Genomic DNA, 22,015 nt, shown 5'->3' with positions numbered 1-22,015 from the left:
GACGTAGAGTAATGTTCCGAAAATAGACGCACACGGACACTCAAATTAGATCTTAGCTGAATTGATTATTACATTTTGTAGGTAAGTAGTGCTTTTAAAGGATAAAAATATTTAATACAATACGTACCTACACAAAATACAATATAAATATTTACATTTAAAGAGATAAGTTATAATAAGTATAAAATAGTTTTAGCAAATACACAGTGAATGCTTCTTTTTAATCTATGCCAAAAATCCCAAAGGGCGAGAAGCCTGCCACCCAACGCGTTATCAAAAAGAAGAAAAATAAAAAATTGGCGCCAATGCGCCAATTTATAATAAATTGTAAATATCGAATCGTAAAATGTTTAATTACTTTTTTGTTTATAATTAATTAGTTTTGTGCTAAATAGTAATATAAAAAATAATAAATGAGTACGTTTTGTTACAATTAATTATATACGGTCTACTCATTGAGTAATGTGAAATGTGAGAGACCTTGAACGGTGAAGGAATTCGTACGTCGCGGCGTTTCTTGTGACATAATTTTTCTATTTTAAAACTTCAGCGTAATGTAGTGTTTTATAAATTACAACGTTTTTATGATATAAACATTTCTTGATAGCATAATATCCAGGTAATGGTCACTTTCAATTTAACGAACACATTGAAGTAAGTAAATAGGTACGTATAATCTTGCGTTGATACTTAAAATCTATACTAATGAAAGTTTGTTGAAGAAGAGTTTGTTTGTTTGAACGCGCTAATCTCGGGAACTACTGGTCCGATTTGAAAAATTCTTTCAGTGTTAGATAGCTCATTTATCGAGGAAGGTATTATCATCACGCTACGACCAACAGGAGTGGAGCCACGGGGCCATATTTTTAATTAAGCTCAATAAGTTCAAATTAAATCGATCCTAAAATTTATGAAAGCGAGGTTTTTGAAGAAATATTATAATATAATAATATAACTACCTAACACGCTATAAATATTATAATTACTATGAGCATGAAATTATTATAATAATTATTTGATATAATTAAATCTATGGTAGGTAGTATACCATATATATATATACCATAGAATACGTATCTCACAAGTGGTGCCAAAACACAATATAGAACTTCCAGACGGACTAGTCACACAGTCAGTGTATCGACTATCGAGTGACATAAATAGGTACAGATCATGCCAATTTTTGAACAGCCGATCGTCTATACAAATATTATAAAGAGGAAAGGTTTGATTTTTTGTTTGTTTGTTTGTTTGTATGAATTGAATAGGCTCCGAAACTACTTGGCAGATTTGAAAAATTCTTTCACTGTTGGAAAGCTACATCATTTCTGAGTGACATAGGCTAGGTTTTATCCCGGAAATCCCACGGGAACGGGAACTATGCGGGTTTTTTTTTGAAAACGCGGGCGAAGCCGCAGGCGGAAAGCTAGTTCTTTATAAATTTGTTGAGCAATATTGATTTTTAACTTCACAATACAATTAGTAGGTCCATTATTCTATTGTGAAGTTAAAACTGGTGCTTTTATACGATGCATAAAAGTCCAATCTCCCACGCTTTCTTTTCTTAGTACTTATTACAAAGATACGACGTAGGACACGACAGCTGTCAGGTACACTACAATATAAAAATTCCCACTACAATTAATTAGGATTTTTATTTCAAACTTTTATGCATTTGAGTAACTAAAGTTCTCATTATATTACATTACATTAATACTCGCTTATAAAGAGATACTTTGTTTATTCTATACGCATTTTACTAATTTATTTTACTCGTCTTTTCTGGGTTGCCTGATAAAGTTGCCACTGCCAGCGATAAGGCCGGCTTCTGTACGTTGTTAAATGTATTGTCTTTGTATTGTTAACTTTTATGCATATGGTGTACACTACTTGGGTGTAAATTAAAGAATTTTTCCTTCATTCAAATTCGTAATCAAAGTACCGATAATAGTACATAATATGCCATTATAATTTCATCGGTACATGAAAATTCTTGCTTCTAAAAAGTAATTTGTTATTGTATAATTGTACATTTTACTAGCTCCCTACGTAATTACGCATTCCTATAATATTATAATATACTAGCGGTCCACTCCGGTTTCTCCCGTGGTACATGTTTACGTTTTTTCTGCATAAGAACCATCATACTTCAAGGAATATTATAAAAAAAGAATTAAGAGGTTCAGCCGTTCTCGAGTTATGCGCTTACTAACACATTTTTCATTTTTATATTACAGATTATGTCATAATTTCCCAGGTAACATGGTACCGCAACGAGCGTCGCCTGCTGGAAGCTGAGCGGATCGCGCTGGTCCGCGACGGCAACTTCTGGTGCGCGGACGTGGCGACAGTCAGCGCTGATGACGCGGGACGGTGGACCTGCACTGCGGAGAACCTGGGCGGACGGGCTAGTTGTTCCGCGCATCTTAACGTCTTAGGTGATAAGATACAGTGCCGAATAACGTTTTAGGTGAAATACAACGGACGTAATCTTTGTTGAGCTGACAAATTAATACAGTGAAATTAAAAGCGAGGTTGTCTTCTAGGAAAATTCCGTGTTAGGGAAGACAGTTCCTCTCCAGTACATCAAGATGAAAAATTATAAGGATAAAAATATAGAAAACTAGCGGTCCGCCCCGGCTTCGCCCGTTGTACATATTTACGTTTTCTCTACATAAAAACCATCCTCGTACTTCAAGGAATATAATAAAAAAAGAATTATCGAAATCGGTTCAGCCGTTCTCGAGTTATGCGCTTACCAACACATTTTGCGATTCATTTTTATATATAAGAGAAGAAGATGCCCATTGTCATTTTATTTTAGAGCAAATAAACTGGTGGGTACCTCATGGTAAAGCCGTAAATAAACATTCTCAAGAAATGTGTTTGCAAATGCGTTGCCCAATTGCAAAATTTTTCAAACCTCTAATTATTTTTCAAACCTCTTCCATCCGTATTTCCGAATAATTTTGACCTGAATATAAGTACAATGAACCCCGAAAACACATGCTAGGTGAGCATAACAGTAGGATGCGTTATCGATTCGATATCAGACGCACAGAGACTAATGCTCACCGTATTTCAGCTTCCTGGTAAATTGGGTATTGTATTCAGAGCCTGCATAGCAACGGTGTAGTGAGCTTGACTGATTTGCACGCTGCGTACCACCAAAATTGACAGTAAACTATAAATTATAATGCGTTACAAGGGATTCTATATTAATAATAACTACGATATTGAGGCCTTCAAGAAAAGAGCTAGTTTGTCCATAAAAGGCCGGCAAAGCATCTGTAAGTAACACTTCTAGTATTACAAGTGTTCATGTGTTCAACACAAGTGTTCTGTAACACTCAGACATAAAAAATAAAATAAAAAATACTATAAAGTATAACTGGATAAAGAAAACGCATATTTATTAATGTTTAATTGTATATTTCAGTTCCCAAAGCCTACAAACGGCCAGAGTTTGTTGAAGAACTTCGCGCCATTCTAACGGAACAGGGAACAGTGTCGCTGGAGTGCAAAGTCGTGGGGGTTCCCACACCCGTGCTCAGGTGGTTTAAGGTGATTTAAACAATATAGGTATATAAAGTAGAGTACACACGTAAGAAGTGAAACTTCTTTATGACCTTAAAAATGTCACGAGTATGGCGTAACGCAAAAATGTCACGCGTACGGCGTAAGGGCGTATTCAGAAAGAAAGCTTGAAACTTATAAGCGCTTATCGGCGCTTGTCATGTTCATATATTTTCCTGCGCGGGTTACCAGCGCTGACAAGCGCCGATAAGCGCGTATAAGCGCTTATAAGTTTCAAGCTTTCTTTCTGAATACGCCCTAATGCAAAAATGTCACGCGTACGGCGTAATGCAAAAATGTCACGCGTACGGCGTAACGCAAAAATGTTACACTAAATTTTTGTCCAACCCCGATAAAGAAGTTTCACTTCAAAAACTCCAATAAAGAATATATTTTAGTGTAATTAATGACCAATCTGCAATATATCTTTTACATCTACATTTGAAAGAAAGTAACGTTTTCTCAAATTTGTGACATATTTCAAAAATTCCAATTTGATATTATTCCCGGTACAACTAACTGAGAACTCTTTGTTAAACAACTTTTACCCGAGTTTGTACGCATGTACGGCAACAACATTTGCAGATGTCTTCTACACTTGTGTTTTTGCGTGCCAATAGTAAGCTTAGTATGGGATCAGATCGTGCCGTGTATGAGAAATTGTCCTGAAATATTTATTTATTTAATAGGTAGTGTATTCGTGTCAATGTGATTAGCATTATACTCAAGTATACCCATAATATTACAGGACAGCTGTGAAATAAAAGCTGGTGATGTATTTGCGCTAACAGCAAACGCAGACGATCCTACATCCCTGGGTACATACACTTGTGAGGCGGTCAACTGTATGGGAAGGGCGTATTCCTCCTCCAAAGTACATGTTATTGGTCGTACTAAGGAGGGAGCTACTCCGAGTCCAGGGTGAGTTAAGGCTTTACAAGTGTTTTTTGGTATTTTTTTTATTTTTTTATTAATTGTTGTAGTAGATTTTAAGGTTCAAGGAAGATAAATTATTATAATAATGAGACAAACGTTTTTAATATTTTAGCAAGATCGTAACTAATGTGACCATTACGTCATTATTCACACGTCCTTTTTCCACTATTAGATCTGCTGTAAATTTAGATATATGTATATATAAAAATTATAACTCAAAAAAAGCTCCAAACGATTTTGTTGTGTGAGAAACATAAGACTGTTGCTAATTATTATTAGTACATGTTTCATGATAGCTAGGAACAGTATCCTGGCTATCATGAAACATGTACTAATAATAATTTAGCTTTTCTCTAGACTCTATCATATTCAAGGAAATCAATTTAAAAAAGACGGGTCGCACTCCGGGAGTGCCGGCAGAAATGAAAACTTGATTATTAACGTTGAGCATGTTTGATATCCATCCGTCTTACGCTTTTTCGATCAGGTCACGTGTCCTGACGCGAGTTTAAGATTTTATACCCAACGCCGCTAAAGAAGTTTTCACTTCAAAAATCTTCTTTCTCAGCGGTGTCACACCAGACCCTCCTCCAATCTTCACGAAGGAGTTAGAAGATCAATTTGTTAGGATTTGTGATCCGTTGAACCTGAGCTGTCACATTGTAGTTCCTCCGTGGCCGAGAAGCGTGGTGTGGTACAATAAGGAGGGCAAAATTGAGGGTAGTATGAAGTAAGTATCTGTAACAAATTTGAATTATTTGTATTATAACTGGATTATTTCCTGAAAGAATCAATATAATTATATTTTTAATTTGAATTAAAAATATTCTCTAGCGATTTCTTTATCAATATAAATTCTGGATTAACTCTTCATAATCTTACCCCAATAAATATAAATATAATATTATACATACATAAATATTACAAATATTTACCTTTGTGATCTCTGATGTGTCTGCTGATTTGTCAATGTTCGATCACAAAGAATCTTTTCCAAATAATTTTTGAATTCGATGAAAGATTAGAAATGAGATTTTGAATAAATTTATCACTTAAAGGTATCACATCCAAGAAGATGGTGTGGGTGGATATCTCCTAGAAGTGTCAGGGGCAGAATGGGCAGATGAGGGCGAGTGGAAGTGCGTGGCAACCAGCGCCGGGGGCAGAGTGGGCATTTCCACCTGCAACGTCACTATGGACGGTGAGATCTATTTTTATATATATTCATCATCATCATGTCTTATATTTAGTTCATCTGAATCTTGTTTTTGTAATCGAGGCAGTAATCTTCAGAAACCTATTTGTTATGCCACAAAACAGTGAATATTTGTTGAAATATGTTTTTTTAATGTTGTATTGATTAATTTTCTCCTAATTTTTACTCCTTTAATTCAAAATTTACAATTCTAAAACAAAAATTTTATCATCCGATTTCCTATCTACATTTTAAATAATAAAAAAATCTTTCCAGTGCCAAAGAACTACAGAAAGCCGCGTTTCATGGAAAACCTTCAAGCTGTGCTAACAGAAGAGGGTCTGGTTTCGTTCGAATGCAAAGTTGTCGGCTTTCCAACACCAGTACTGAGTTGGTTTAAAGATGGGCAAGAGTTGAAACCAGGAGACGTGTACCAACTCACAGGAACCAACTCCTTGGGCTCCTACTGTTGTATAGCAAAGAACTGTATGGGCCAAGCTAGCAGTTCCGCAGAACTTACTGTCGAAGACATACAGAATCAATTAAACGAAGAAGAGAAACTGCAATTGTTCTCTAAGAACCAAGCACCTAAATTCTTACAGGGACTAAAGAGTGTTGAAGTGAAAATAGATGAGCCATTCCGCTTTACAATCAAAGGTATATATTACAAATATTTTTTATTTTGCTAAAAAAAATAATTAAACGAAGTAATAACCTAATATATATTATTGTAGATCAGAATACTGATATTAGTTGTTCAAAATAAAATCTTAAAAGAATATTAAAAATCATTTATTTTAATCTATTACAAATATTTCTTAAAAATATTTCTGTTTTATTTACAGTTGCCATTCCGCCTGAACCTACAGTATTATGGTATCGGGACGATCAACCTGTGGACGAATCGTCTCGTTGCCATCTCGGTAAAGAAGACCGAGGTGTATTTTATTTAGATATAAAAAACTTAGAACTAATGGATCAAACCGAGTGGAAATGTGTTGCCATGAATGATTTTGGACATAGTGTTACGTCGTGCTTTTTAAAATTAATTATACCCAGACATTTCAAAAAGCCACGGTTTCTGGAAAATCTACAAGCTATTTTATCGGATGAGGGGGCCGTCAATTTAGAATGTAAAGTGATCGGGGTCCCGCAACCTGTATTAAAGTGGTATAAGGACGGCGAAGAACTTAAGCCTGGTGATATACATAGAATAATATCAGGACAAGATGGCACATGTTGCCTAGGTACTTATACCTGCGAAGCTCAAAATTGTATGGGAATTGCTGCCAGTTCCGCATCTCTTTTAGGTTTTGAGGACACTGTTAAAGCAAAAAATAAAAAGAAAGTGGAAGAACAAACTTTACAGCGAAATCTATCTCTCAGTACAATACATGAAGAAAGAACTTCACAAATGTATGATACACCTGTCGGTGATATCACGTTGGATGATAAGGGAGAAATATCATTTTCATTTGATGGAAAAGAAGTATCAGTTTCGTTATATGAAACGCCTGATTTGACCGAGGAAGAAGCATTGCAAATAGTTGAAATGTATGCAGACCAGCTTTCGGAGAATGTTACGGAACATAATGTTGTAGAACTTCCTCCTTTAAGATTTGTTAAAGAAACTTCGACATCTGGCAATCTTTTAATGGAAGCTATTATTATAGACGTATCACCAGACTATTTCGTTGCTCCAGAAGAAGATTTGAGAACTGAAGCAGATATAGAAGATATATCTATAGCTGAAGAAAACGGTCATGCTCAGTTATCATTTGACCAAGAAGCAGGTGAAGATTATTTAGAAAAAACAATGGCAATGCTCTCAGAAGAAAAGTCTGATATACCTGCTAGAGTACCCAGAAGAAAGTCTGACTCACAAAAAAGTGCCGATGATTATTTCAGTTTGTCAAAAGATCCGTCGTTATCTGAAGAGAAAAAAGACGACGACACCCAGATTTTATCAGAGAGTGCAAGTTTTGCCAGTGCACGAAGCGCTGAAAAGATCAAATCTTCTAAACCATCACTCGATGATGAAGTTGCTACTCAAGCATCTTCTGATGTAACAAAAACAGTAATGCTAAGAGAAGAACATCGAATTAATGTACCTTCAGAAGATATACCCGAATCAAAAGTTTCCATTGACAATGCCCTCAACATAACCACGGATGGAGTAGCAGAGCCTGAAAAACCTATACAATTAAAGATAGACCCGCAACGTCTTGAAAAGTTAAAACATGATGTAACGCTAATGAGTTCAATATTGTCGAGGATAATGAACAATATACAAGTAACAGAAAGAGATATAATTCTTAAATCTCAACTCATGTCCACCGCAGCTATAGCAACTAAAAGTCTAGAAATTATTAATAGTCTAATAACTCCTTTAAATGAAATTCATAGTATAACTGAAGCCATTAAGGAATCTATTGTAGAATCAGCAGAAATAAATAATAATTTATTTAAGAAGCTTCCCGATTGTTTAAAAGAATTCCAAAAATCTTTAACAATGGTTGAAAAATGTGTTGATGTCGGGAATGATAAGACGTTTATAAAGAACACTTGCATATCAGTAATTCAAAAATGCGATGAAGACATTACTAAGTTTACTGCTAAAATTAAAGCCGTAGCTGAAGAAGATTTAACGTTTATGGACGATAAATTTGTATCCGAAATTTCTTCATCGACTAGTGAAATCCTGAACGTAATTAAAATTGCTAGATCTACAATAGCCTCAAAATCAATTTTCGATGAAACACCAAAAAAAGACGAGATGTCAGTAGATATTCAACATTTAAATGATACTCAAAAAGCGATATATGATTTAAAAATACCTCTAAACTCGTTATTAAATATTGTTGAAAATGCTTTAAAAAGTATTGTTATTAATTCTATAGATATAAATGACGCTGAAGTTATTTTGATTAATATGTCTGCATCTATTCAAGACTTACAAACAGCTTTGGAACATATTGAACTTCTCTCAGTCGAGGAATCAAACTCTACATTACATAAATATAATACAAATATCATAGAGACCGTTATGGGTTCTGTTTTGAAACTGCGAAGCTCATTTGAAAGCTTATCAATGGAAAAAGAAAAGAGAGACGATAGAGGGGAGTTGAAAAATGATTTACAAATAATTAAAGAAAATCTGAATGAAATTTCAGCTCAAGTTGAACAGATTGAAAACAACATTGGCAGTTTTGATATATTACATGGTGATAATAAATTAGATGTCTTACAAAAAATGGCACACATACTAATAACATTAGAAAATAGTTTACCTTCACTAAATTTACTACCTAATGTCCAAAGTACAATGACTTTATTCCACAAATATTTAACAAAGGCATTGGAAAATGTTATCGAAAGTAATGAAACCTCCAAATATTTGACGTTAGTAAGAATCTGTGATGTTGTAAATAGAATGAATGCATCTATTAAAAATATTGAAACAGGCAAATTGCTTTCGTTAGCCAGTATTGGCAATAACTTTAGTATTATTGAGGACATAGTTAAAAACAATAATTTGAGCACAGATCTAAATAATGAAATAATTCTTATTGTAAATCAATATTTCCATGATATACAAAATATAATTACATATACTGAGGATGACAATGTTAGAATAGATTTCGAAAGTGCTAAGGATATATCTAATAACTCGAGCCATGTAGAATCCAAAGCGGTTATTGCCGTACATCAAATAGAACAAGCCATAGCAGTAATACATAAAGTTGTTCCAGAAGAAGCCACAACCAATATAAATACTATTTATCCAGTGTTAGAAAATATGTGTCCTATATTAGAAGATCTAAAGTATAGTATCGCATCTTTAAGAGAAAGCGAACCAGAACATGATTCGCATTTATCAGAAATGTCAGAACAAGAAAAAATAGAAAAATTTGGTAAACCATTACGAGACCTACATGAAAATATTACTATTTTAAACACGTTACTTTTAGAATCTACTGAAGATACTAAAGCAAAGAGCGAGATAACGGCTGTGGTTGCTGAACCATTACATGAATTGCATAATACATTACAGATATTGCAAGAGAATGTTATTTCACAATATGAGAGCTTATCATCTTTGCATGCAAATGTTGATGTTGCATCAACTGCACAAGTTCTTGAAAATTGCTTCCTAATTGTCCAAGAACAACATGATGTAGAACCTGTTGAAGAAATTTCAACATTAGAAGATATATCTGGCATTAAAACAACAGCTGAATCAATTTCATCGGACCATTTAATACTACCAACAGAGAACATAATAAATGTAGCAATAGCTTCAGAGACAAGACCACAATCTGAAGTTTTTAAAGTATTAAATGTTGTTCATGAAACCCTTGATGAATTGGAAGGTTCTGAAGTAATCAAGGTACTTGAATCACTATCGGCGATGAACGAATTTGCTTCCCTCAAGAATGTCCCTGAAAGTATTCTTCAGTTTAATCGAGAAATTCAAACATTATTACCATGCGATACACAAGAAGATTCGATATCAAATTTAAAATTAGATTCTCTAACAACAATATCACAAACTTTGGATAATTGTTTGTCTGTAATAGAAAACCATGATATATTGCAATACCAAGATATTTTACAAATAACACCAGATAAAATCCAACTTGTTTCGAATAGTTTATCAGATTTAAAAATAAATTTAGCTAAATTCAAAAGTCTTATTGAAGACACTCCAAATAAGGGTCTAGAAGTATCAATGAATACAGACTGTATTAAAAAATTGGGTGAAGACTACAAAATGTGTATAAAAGACTCAGCTAAACTGAATTTAGTAGAAGATATTTTTGTTGACGATTTGAAAGTCTTAGAAAATTCAGTTGATAATTTTTTGATGGCGACAAATACACCTGACTCCGTTAAAAATTATAATAATATTAAAGTGGTATCAGAGAAGCTTTACGAAGATATTTTAAAAATACAAGATGAACTTATATTTTATACAGTTAAACCATTAAAAACAACTAACCAGGATAATGAAATTCTTAACATTGTTAATGAATTGGCTAATAATTTGACTGTCATGCAGCCATATGTGACCGATGCACCTCACATTTTTGATATCGATTGTGATTTATTTCAACAATGTGATATTTTAAAAGAACCAAACTCATTGAAAGATATGGAAGATGTTATAAAAATCAGTATAGAAACTTTTAAAGACACAACCAAAGAATCGCCAATATCATCAGATTTAAAAAAAGTAGAAGCGTTATTTGAAAATTGTAAAAGTAAATTCTCCATTTTACGTTATTTACTTAATCAGCCTCCCAGTCAGAAAAAAGTAATTCGTTTGCTTCAAGAATATTCTGTACTACAAACTGATATTCGTGAATTTAAAAACATTAAAAACAATCTAAATTTATCTCAAGATACACAAACATGTTTGGATAATTTCCTGGTTGAAATAGAAAAGAGCATGCACAAAATAAAAACTTCTTTAATTAAAATTGTATCTTCGTTGTCGAAAACTTTATTTAAAAAACCATTACGGAATATTGAAGAAACGTTAGAATATCTCTCAAGATATCCTATAGAGATCTGTCCAAATGAATTACATGAAGTCATTCAAACTTTTTACAATATTCTTAATAATGCGCATACACACTTGATTAATTTAGAAGTAAATGTCTTACAAGAAATGCAAGAGGAATCTTTCTCTTGTAAAGAAGATATGGGAGAAGATATAAAAAGCATAAAGAACTTTTTGGATTTACTGGAAATGAAAATAGCTACTACTTCAAACGAGGATACGAAAATGATTTTAAACAAAATGTTAATTTGCATTCGTAAACACCAAGACTACAAAATTGCAACTGGAACAGGGAAAAACGTGATACTATTGAAATGTTTGTCTGATTGTTCCACCATCTTAATGAATCAATTAATTGAAGATGAAAGCAATAAGTTAGTAACGAAATTAACCGATAATGATTCTTTACAAAAAGCTTTATGTCAATTCATGCAACCATTGGAGACTTTGCACTTAGAATTGAATAAATTAAAAGAAATAAAATTATCCAAACCGGAAGTTCAGACTATCCCAGCAGAGACATTTAACTCATGTGTACAAACAATTAATCAACTTTGTCAGGCAATTGATGAATATGTAATATCTGAAAATCTTGTGTTTGGAGATGAAGAGTTGGCTAAGAAAATCGATGTAAAGCTATGTTCAATTCAGGAAATTGTACAGAGATTGCAAGGTACACATGATTTAGCTTACCTAACCGATGTTTCTACAGTCATTGAAAACACAAAAGAGTGCATAAAGAAACTTTTTAGTGATAAGAAAATGGGTATTGAACACAAAGTTCCTAAAGGTAAGTTCTGTTGTGCAAATTATATTATGTAGTTACGAGAAGTTATCAAGTTTTAATTTTGAACTGTAACCATTATTTGAAATTTTTTTCATTTAATTGCATTAAGTAAATTTATAACTTGAAATTTATTGACGAAATTATAGTTTTATATTATACTAGCGGTCCGCCCCGGCTTCGCCCGTGGTACATGTTTACGTTTTCTCTACTTAAGAACTCGTACTTCAAGGAATATAATAAAAAAAGAATTATCGAAATCGGTTCAGCCGTTCTCGAGTTATGCGCTTACCAACACATTTTGCGATTCATTTTTATATATAAGATTTATTTTTTACAGAAAAAGCAGAGGCACTGCTACAGCATATGGAACAATATATAGAAATTACTGAGATAATAGAAGAAATTTCAGCAATAATAAATGTGAGTGATGTTAAGGAAGCAAAAAAAATTGCACAAGAATTACGAGAAAGTATAGCTTCTTCGGAATTAATACCTGATACGGCTACAGAACAAGTTGGATATCACATTGTAACTGAAGACCAAGAAAATTTAGTACAACAGTTACAAAAATCATTATTTGAAATTCAAGAACAAGCTACTGAGAGTATTCATGACCTGTCTGGCCATAACAAAGATGTGAAGAAACAAGTCATTGAAGTTATTAGCCAGTTACAGGAAGATTTAAATGATATTGCGATTGCTCAGGCCCCTATAGAATTATCTAATAAAGAAATAGATGCCGAAGAACCAAAAATAATTGAAAACATTGATTCAGGTTCTATACAAAATCGAGAACAAAAAAGTTCTCCTAAGCAAAATGATGATTTGGCCAAAGTCGTTGACACCGACAAAATCCAAACTCGTAATGTTGAACTTGAATCAAACGTTCCACAAAATAATCAAGTGATTGAACAAGAATCTAACACCTTAGTCGTTAAATACTCTACAGAGTGTTTAGAAGCTATTACAATGCAACCCGACACAGAATTATCAGAATTATCAGAAATGTTTGACTCAAAAATTATTACTGACGATCACAAAGTCATTGAAGTGTCTACTGAATCTCAGAGTAATGAATGTAAAGCAAACATTGCTATTCATCAAATCGAAGAAGCAATTATTGCTATAAATAACATTCATTTTGAAGATTCTTCAATTCATTATAATGAAATATTTCCAGCATTTGATAGTATTGGTCCCATTTTAGAAGAACTTAAATGCAATGTTGCGTCATTACAGCATAATTCCCAAGCTGGTGATTCATATACATCTGATATGTCAGATTTTGAAGTAGAACAATTTTTCGCCGAGCCGCTTCGTAAACTACACGAAAATATAAGCGTTATAAATCAAGTATTGATGGATTCAGTAAAGAATTCCGTAGAAAATATGAATGAAGTATCAGGCGTTTTCGCAAAGCCCCTTCAAGAATTACACAACACGTTAGAAATATTGCAGGAAAATGTTATATCGCAATATGAGAGTTTATCATCCTTGCATGAGAAAGTAAATATTGCAACAACGTCGCAAATTCTACAAAGTTGTTGTTTATTAGTCCAAGAGCAACAAGAAATCGAAGCAGTTGAAGATATTTCTACATTAGATGATTTATCAGCGATGAAAACGACAGCCGATTCCATTACCTCTGATGTACTAGGAGTAGCTGATGAGGCATTGGTAATTGAAAAGGAATGTTTAATTACAGAAAAAGTAGATAAAGACGATGAAAATAAACAGCTAACCCACACGAGTTTGATGGAACACATTGATAACGAAACCCATCAAATCTTATCACAAGAAACAAAGAGTGATATTGAACTATTTGAAAAACAAGACACAGAAGAAAATAATATTTCAGAATTAAACAATTCTCCCGTCAATGATCAATGTAAAAATATAATTGAACCTATATGTGAGCCATCCGCACCAGATAATATTTTGCAGAATGATACAACTGCAGAAGAAAATAAGGAGTGTGCAAAATTAGAGATGGAGTCAATTAGCACTGAAGATGCTAATTTAATTATTAAAATACCTACAGAGGACACCATAGATTCCATCCAGCACGAAGTAGAGGTAATGATAAATAAAGAAATCGATTCAGCTGAAATACATCATGGTATTGATCAAGATAGCGCCATAAATCAAAGTACCTCTCACGAAATTAAACTTGAGAAATGCGCCTCGGTTTCGGAAGAAATCCTTGAAATATCTGAAGATATAAGTAAAAATGATGTACCCAAAATAGACATGACCAGTGAAAAAATTTTATCTGAAGATCAACAGAGCCATGACCTTGAAGGTAAGCTCAAAGATGAAAATATTATAACTACTGATGCATCTTCTCCTACAATGTTATCACAAGAAATGGTTGGTGATAATACAAATGTAAAGGAAAATAATGCTTTAGAAGTATCAGAAAATGAAGATGTTTCCTTAAGTAAGCATGAAATTGACACAATAAAACAAGAATTTGACGAAGCAGGTAAGCAAATTTATTATATTTCATATTTATATCATACACAATAATATGTTTTTACTTCTTAAATATATATTCATATTACTTTTTATTTCTAATGAAAAAATTATTACTTTTATTCTCCAGAAACGTTCCAACCAACTGCAATTAAATATGAAGAAGTCATAGAGAATATGGAAATTTTACTAACTGACCTGAAACAAAACGTTGAACTAAGTACTATAAGCATAACTGATAATGTTGAAGTGCTACAAAATATACTGGATGAATTTCAAATAGAGGTGATAAAACTTAAAAGTGAAAATAATTCCGAAGTAAACGATGCTCTCACTGAGACTCTAAATGATTTAGAGTGTAGTGTGAGAAGTGTTCAGCTTCAAGTGAGTGAGAATAGTCCACCAGAGCATATAATGGAAGCTAGCGCAACATTACAATTGCTGGTTTGTACAATAAAAGATGTTTTACAAGCTACGGAAAGTAGCGAGATAGTGGAAATAAATGAAGAAAATATACTAAAAGGCTGTATGGGTGAGACTGAAAATACGATCATATTATTAGATAAAGTATCAGAAACAAAAAAAGGTGAAAAAGATATTTTGAATATAATTAAGGGCCTCAACTCAATCAAAGAAACTATAAAAGAAATAAAACAAAGTTTTTCAGTGGATGAAGATACTTTAATAGATAAAGGAGTTGATATTTTACAAAACCTAGAATCGATTGAAAATCAATTATTTGCAATTGAGAATGAAATTAATAAAGTAAAAAACGTTGATGTCACAACAAGGGACACAATTGTGACTGCTGTACATTCAGTTTATACTAGTATTTCAAACATGAGGGGTACGATAACGAGCATTCAAAAACGATATATTTATCTGAATTATGGAAAACCTTCTGAAAACATTCTTAATGCTATAAAAAATATTAATAAGTTAAGCAAATTAGATAATAAAAATAATTGGATTCAGGTTAGTAAATATCTTCGCAAGACGCTTAATCATTTTGAAGATGTGAAGTTTTACATAAATCTCGATAAAACAGCTAGATTACCCAGTGATGCGACGCTTACGAAAATTGTCCTCAATGAACTGAAAATGCTTATAACAGATATTATACTTACGAATGTAACTGAACTAAAAATACCGTTGACAAATGAAATAAATGGAGTTATTTTAAAAGTTAATGAAAAAATAGAAAACATAGCTAATCAATCAATTTTAGAAGTTAAAGATAAAATACCCATTTTCAAAGAAATATCTTCAGAAATTTTTGAAATTTCAAAACGTTTAAAAGAGTTTTACGAATCTCATTTTAATCAAGGTATACCAGCATCTTATGTAAGTGAAAATGATGTTTTGTTGGAAACAGAGCATACATTAAAACTTTCGGAAGTATTAGAAAATGAAGACGAGAGGTTAGTCGAAAATATACCAAAAGAAGCACCTGCAGAGTCATTAATAAAAGGATCTCTGAACGAAGGACAATTAATTGAATCTGAAGGCGAACAGTTAAGAGAAAATATACAACCACTTATTGATAGTCTAATTGATGAAGCTATAGATAAAGCACAATGCCTGGAGAGCACAAAAGATTCTTTAAAAATAAGAGCGGATTCAAGATCGACTTCCTTCTTAGACTTAATGGATCATGAAATGGAGGAAATAAACATAGAAACATTAGATTCATATGAAACAAGAGATGAAATAGCACATGATATTCCTTCGAAATCAGAAGATAAAGAATTGCAAGGAATTGTTGAAAAAGATATTGAATATTTCGATAGTCCATTAACTGCTGAAAATCAAAGTTTAGAATCAGTTTCCAATAATCAAAATAATACAAACGAATCTACGATCCAATTAGTGATGGAAGAAGAAGCACATATAATTGAGGAAAATAATAATTTACCCAATGATAAACAAAAAATTAACGAGAATATCGAAATAAAACAAACAGTTGTTGATAAAACTAATATAATGACTGAAAGTTCAGTGAGCGAAAGTAATGAATTAACCAAAACTTTGATTAATTTAGATAAACAGGAAATTAATAATGAAGGCGATAATGTTTCAATTGATTATACTGATGTAATAGTTGATGATAAGGTAGAACAAAATAAAAATGGGGCTAAATCTAGTATAGACCAATTATTAGGCAAGGATAGTAAAAGTGTTGATGAAGAGATTGATGCGAGTATGGGTACAGGTATAATAGCTAAAACTAATATCTGTGAAACTCAAGAAAACGAAAGAAATACATTGACAGAACAAAAACCAGAAGACTTGCCTGCAGACTTGCAGTCATCAGAAGTTGTATTGGAATCGCAAGAAAAAAATCTTCTGATTCCAATTCAAAGTATAACTGTAGAAGAAACGGCATCTAAAGAAAGCACGGAAGTCACTTTAATCGAAGAAATTGTGGACTTAGATACAAGAATAAAGGATAATACTGAGCACTCGGTTACGGACGATGAAACTCAACAAAGTACATTACTGAATAATAGTCAAAGGAATGAAGAAGTGTCTATTATAAATATGAATTTAAATAAACAAGATAATAAAAATGGTGATGATGAGTTTGTTCATACTGCTGAACAAACTCATAAAGATTTAAACCTCGGAATTCAATTAGATATAAATAATAAAACCGTTACAACTGACAGTACAGAAACAAATATAACTAAAGAAAAACTAGATAGCGTCACAGAGGATAAAATCGTTGTGGAACTTGATGTGGAAAAAGGAAAAGAGGTGTTTATGACTCATCCAAAAGATCTAGAAGATACTACAAAAGATCATAGTGGCTTGTCCTCCTCTTTAGGACATGAAGAAAACGAACAACAAAAAGAAGAAACTAATTTGGATCAAAGTATACTTCACGACGATTCAGAAAATCAATACCTTAAAAAATCTCTTCAATCTCAATTGACTAATGAAAAGGAAAGTAATGATGGCTCACTTTGTCCTGAATTATCAGGCATACATACAAGTGAAATTATAACTGAGTCTTCAGCTGAGACAAAAAGCCATGAAATTTTAAATGAGACAAAATCTATTGAATCATTAATTCACGATCCAAAGCACGATTTAAAAGAAGTGGATAAGAACGAAGAAACAAATACCAAAGACAGGACAATCTTTTTACAAACTGAGATATCAGAAACAAAACGATTAACACAAATCGAACAAGCTAACAACGCTTCAGAAAAACCGTGTGAAGTAAGTAACAAAAATAATGAATCGATAGAAGAACCACCCACAAAAGACCACCCTCTGGATATTACTGATATTACTCCAATAGATAAAACAGGACCTATCACAAATATTAAGGAACTCGAGTCGAGCATTAAATCGATTGAAATTAGCAATGAAGACATTGAATTAGAAAAAAATCAATCAAAAACAACTCAGAGTCAGGCGTTTTCAGAAGCAATAAAAGAAAAGGAATCCGAATATGGGAACAATAACATTAGTCAGAAAACATATTCACCAGATACACAATCTGTGTTTGGCGAAACGTTACAAGCTGATATATCGAAACAAGATAAAGATAAGTTAGTAATAACTGACGAAACTGACGCTGTTTCAAAAAATAAAGAAAAAGAAAACATTGAATTACAAGTACAAAAATCTGACGATGAAACTTCAAAAGTTGCATCATCTGATGATAATAATAACGCTGGATATAAACTTTCATCTCCTTTAGAAAAAACATTAAAATATGATAAATTGGAACAAGATACAGACAAAGATGAAAAAGCAACCGATACTGATAGTATTTTAACGGCAACAAATAAAGAAAATGAAAACATAACCGAATTACAAGTTCATAGATCTAAAGATGATAGTTTAAAAGTTGACGATAGTTTATCTGCTACAAATAAAGAAAAAGGAAACATAGCTTTATCACAAGTTCATAAATCTGAAGATGAAAGTATAAAGGCTGAATTATCTATTGATAATAATAAAGCCCCAGATCAAGAATTATCTCATTTAGAAGACACAATATTAAGAGATGATAAATTGAAACAGGACAAAGACCAGTCTGAAAAAATCAACGAAACTGATGATGGTTTATCAACAATAAACAAAGAAAAAGTAAACATGGCGGAATTACCAGTTCATAAATCTGAAGATGAAAGTATAAAGGCTGAATCATCTACTGAAAATAATAAAGCTCCAGATCAAGAATCATCTCATATAGAAGACACATTAAGAGATGATAAATTGAAACAGGACAAAAACAAGTCTGAAAGACCTGAAGAAACTGATAATGGTTTATTAACAACAAGTACAGAAAGAGTAAACAAAACCGAATCACAAGTTCATAAATCTGATGATGAAAGTTTAAAGGTTGAATCATCTATTGGAAATAATAAAGCTCCAGATCAAGAATTATTATCTCACTTAGAAGACAAGTTAAGAGATGATAAACTGAAACAGGACAAAGAGAAGTCTGAAAAACCTAAAGAAACTGATAATGGTTTATTAACAATAAATATAGAAAAAGTAAACAAAACCGAATCACAAGTTCATAAATCTGATGATGAAAGTTTAAAGGTTGAATCACTTATTGAAAATAATAAAGATCCAGATCAAAAATTATCTCACTTAGAAGACACATTAAGAGATGATAAATTGAAACAGGACAAAGACAAGTCTGAAAAACCTAAAGAAACTGATAATGGTTTATTAACAATAAATACAGAAAAAGTAAACAAAACCGAATCACAAGTTCATAAATCTGATGATGAAAGTTTAAAGGTTGAATCACTTATTGAAAATAATAAAGATCCAGATCAAAAATTATCTCACTTAGAAGACACATTAAGAGATGATAAATTGAAACAGGACAAAGACCAGTCTGAAAAAACTAACGAAACTGATGATGGTTTATCAACAATAAACAAAGAAAAAGTAAACATGGCGGAATTACCAGTTCATAAATCTGAAGATGAAAGTATAAAGGCTGAATCATCTACTGAAAATAATAAAGCTCCAGATCAAGAATTATCTCATATAGAAGACACATTAAGAGATGATAAATTGGAACAGGACAAAGACAAGTCTGAAAAACCTAAAGAAACTGATAATGGTTTATTAACAACAAGTACAGAAGAATTAAACATAACCGAATCACAAATTCATAAATCTGAAGATGAAATTTTAAAGGTTGAATCATTTATTGAAAATAATAAAGCTCCAGATCAAGAATTATCTCATTTAGAAGACACATTAAGAGATAATAAATTGAAACAGAACAAAGACAAGTCTGAAAAAGCTAAAGAAACTGATAATGATTTACTAACAACAAATACAGAAAAAGTAAACACAGCCGAATCACAGGTACATAAATCTGTAGGTGAAAATTTAAAAGTTAAATCATCTGTAGAAAACAATACTACTACTGTAGATGTTCAATCTCAAAAAGATTTGCATCAACAAGATAATAATAATATACTTTTAAATAAAGCTGGTGATCAAGAATTATCTCATTTAAAGGAAACAATAACAGCTCATGAATCTCAACAAGAAAAAGACAACATAGGAAAAAATGATGGTCTTGGTGATGTTTCAACCGCAATATATAAAGGAAAAGAAGACTTGGTCGCAGAACAACTGCAATCAACTGAAGGGGAACCTTCAAAAATTGTGTCACAAAAAGATGATTCTTGCGTTGATATTATTACTGTAGATGCGCAATCTCAAAAAGATATGCAACAACTTCAAAATAATTATAGGACTAATGATAAAACTGAAGATCAAGAGTTATCATCTCATTCAAAAGAAAATCAGATAACTGGATCTGAGCAAAATGAAGTATTAAATATAGATAATACATTTAGTGGTAGCTCAAACGAAACACAAAAGATGGAGGAAGAAATTAAAGAACAAAGTGGTGATTATCAAAAGACCGATGACGAGCACAAAGATACTAAAAAAAAATCAAAAGACAAAAGAAAGGGTAGACGCAATAAAGACGAAACGAATGAAGAAAATAGTGAAGGTTTTATTAAGAAAGATAGTCTCGATAGTACTCAAGGTGCAGAAACGGCCGAGGAAAGTATTGTTGCTAGCAAAATATTGAATGACGATGTTACAGTAACAGAACATTTACTTAAAGATGCGCAGTTCTCTGAGAAGGTAGAATCAGAAGCTATAGAAACGGGTTTCGTTAGTGATTCTGTTATGAAGGATCAAAAACATTTAATCAAAAACAACGATGAAATTGTGTCAGAAAATGAAAATCAAGACTTGGTAGTAGATAAACAAGATAAAATGGCATTAGATAAGGTTAATCAAAAACCACAGATAAATGAAACACAAGAAAGCGTTATCGAACATACAATTGATAAAAACAAAGGAACCAAGGAACAAAAGGCTCAAGACACTGTTGAATCCAAAATTCAGGACCATGGTAAAGAAAAGGATGGTGGAAAAAATAAAGCTAAGATCGAAAAAAAGCGATCATCTTTAGAAAAAAAAGAGAAACACAAGAAATCAAAACTTAAACAAAAAGAAGTAACTTCAACAATTGAGACACAAAATATAGTAGACAATAATATCAGTGATTCAAAAACAGACAATAACAAAGCGCAGATAGTAACAGATGATAAAAATGAAAATTTTGAACAAAAAGATATTCAAGAAAATTGGAATAATACCGAATCATCTTATGAAGAAAAAGAAAGAGAGCTTTGTGGACATAGCCAACGTTTGGATGAAATCAAACAACATGTAGATAAAACGACATACGACATATCCAACGAAAGGGACAAAGCCCAAACCTCTTCTATCGACAAGGATCTTATCAGAGACAAGCCCCAATTCGTTGATCCAAATATTGGAGATCCAAGTATGGAGTTCAGTAGACCACCGTCATATATGGGAAAGCCATATGATTCTGACGCCAATAAATTATTACCAGAAGTGAATACATATAGCTCGACCTCGAAGGTATTCTATAAAGCACAAAGTCTTGTCAGAGATCATCAATTGAGGTCACCTAGTATAATGGACACTGACATCATTTCGGACACAAAAGATAGATCCGAAATACGGTTTAAATCAAAAGCCATGAGTGAAACGAGAAATGTTTCTGAAAAAAGGATTGGGTCGCCACGAGACTTAAAAAGGAAACCCGTATTTTCAACACATTTGACAAATAGAACTGCTGTGGAGGGATCAAGAGTTAAACTTACTTGCAGCGTTCTTTCTTCGACTGAACCTGTCTTGAAGTGGTACAAAAACGGAGTACCAATAGACGATAAACAAAAATATAAAATTAAATTTGCTGATGGACTTATCACAATGGAACTGCTTAATGCAATTCCAAGCGATTCTGGCGACTATAGCTGTACTGTTGAAAATGAGCACGGATCTGTAACTACTTCTGCAAAATTGAAAGTTTATCCGAGTTTTGAGCCTTCACCCATACCACCAACATTTACACGTTCGATACGCGGTAAGGATT

The 22,015-nt window shown here is 32.5% G+C and overlaps 1 protein-coding gene across 1 annotated transcript in view; it reads left to right on the top strand.

Annotated features, from left to right (window-relative positions):
* The window catches only part of LOC149911372 (uncharacterized), a 55,006-nt gene that overhangs the window by 22,703 nt on the left and 10,288 nt on the right, over positions 1-22,015 (top strand). The window contains exons 4-12 of the mRNA XM_090120514.1: positions 2,258-2,438; positions 3,440-3,564; positions 4,325-4,497; positions 5,081-5,242; positions 5,571-5,713; positions 5,984-6,364; positions 6,553-12,063; positions 12,398-14,545; positions 14,666-22,006. Coding sequence (XP_089976640.1) covers positions 2,258-2,438; positions 3,440-3,564; positions 4,325-4,497; positions 5,081-5,242; positions 5,571-5,713; positions 5,984-6,364; positions 6,553-12,063; positions 12,398-14,545; positions 14,666-22,006 — 16,165 coding nt within the window. The remainder of the gene's footprint in view (positions 1-2,257; positions 2,439-3,439; positions 3,565-4,324; positions 4,498-5,080; positions 5,243-5,570; positions 5,714-5,983; positions 6,365-6,552; positions 12,064-12,397; positions 14,546-14,665; positions 22,007-22,015) is intronic.

This window comes from Colias eurytheme, chromosome 1 (genome assembly GCF_061535395.1).
Source record: "Colias eurytheme isolate Ceu_HAF_F1 chromosome 1, ilColEury1 Martin Lab GWU primary, whole genome shotgun sequence".
Lineage (NCBI taxonomy): Eukaryota > Metazoa > Arthropoda > Insecta > Lepidoptera > Pieridae > Colias > Colias eurytheme.
Note: the sequence above shows the minus strand (reverse complement) of the source record. Positions and strands in the feature narration are given on the sequence as shown.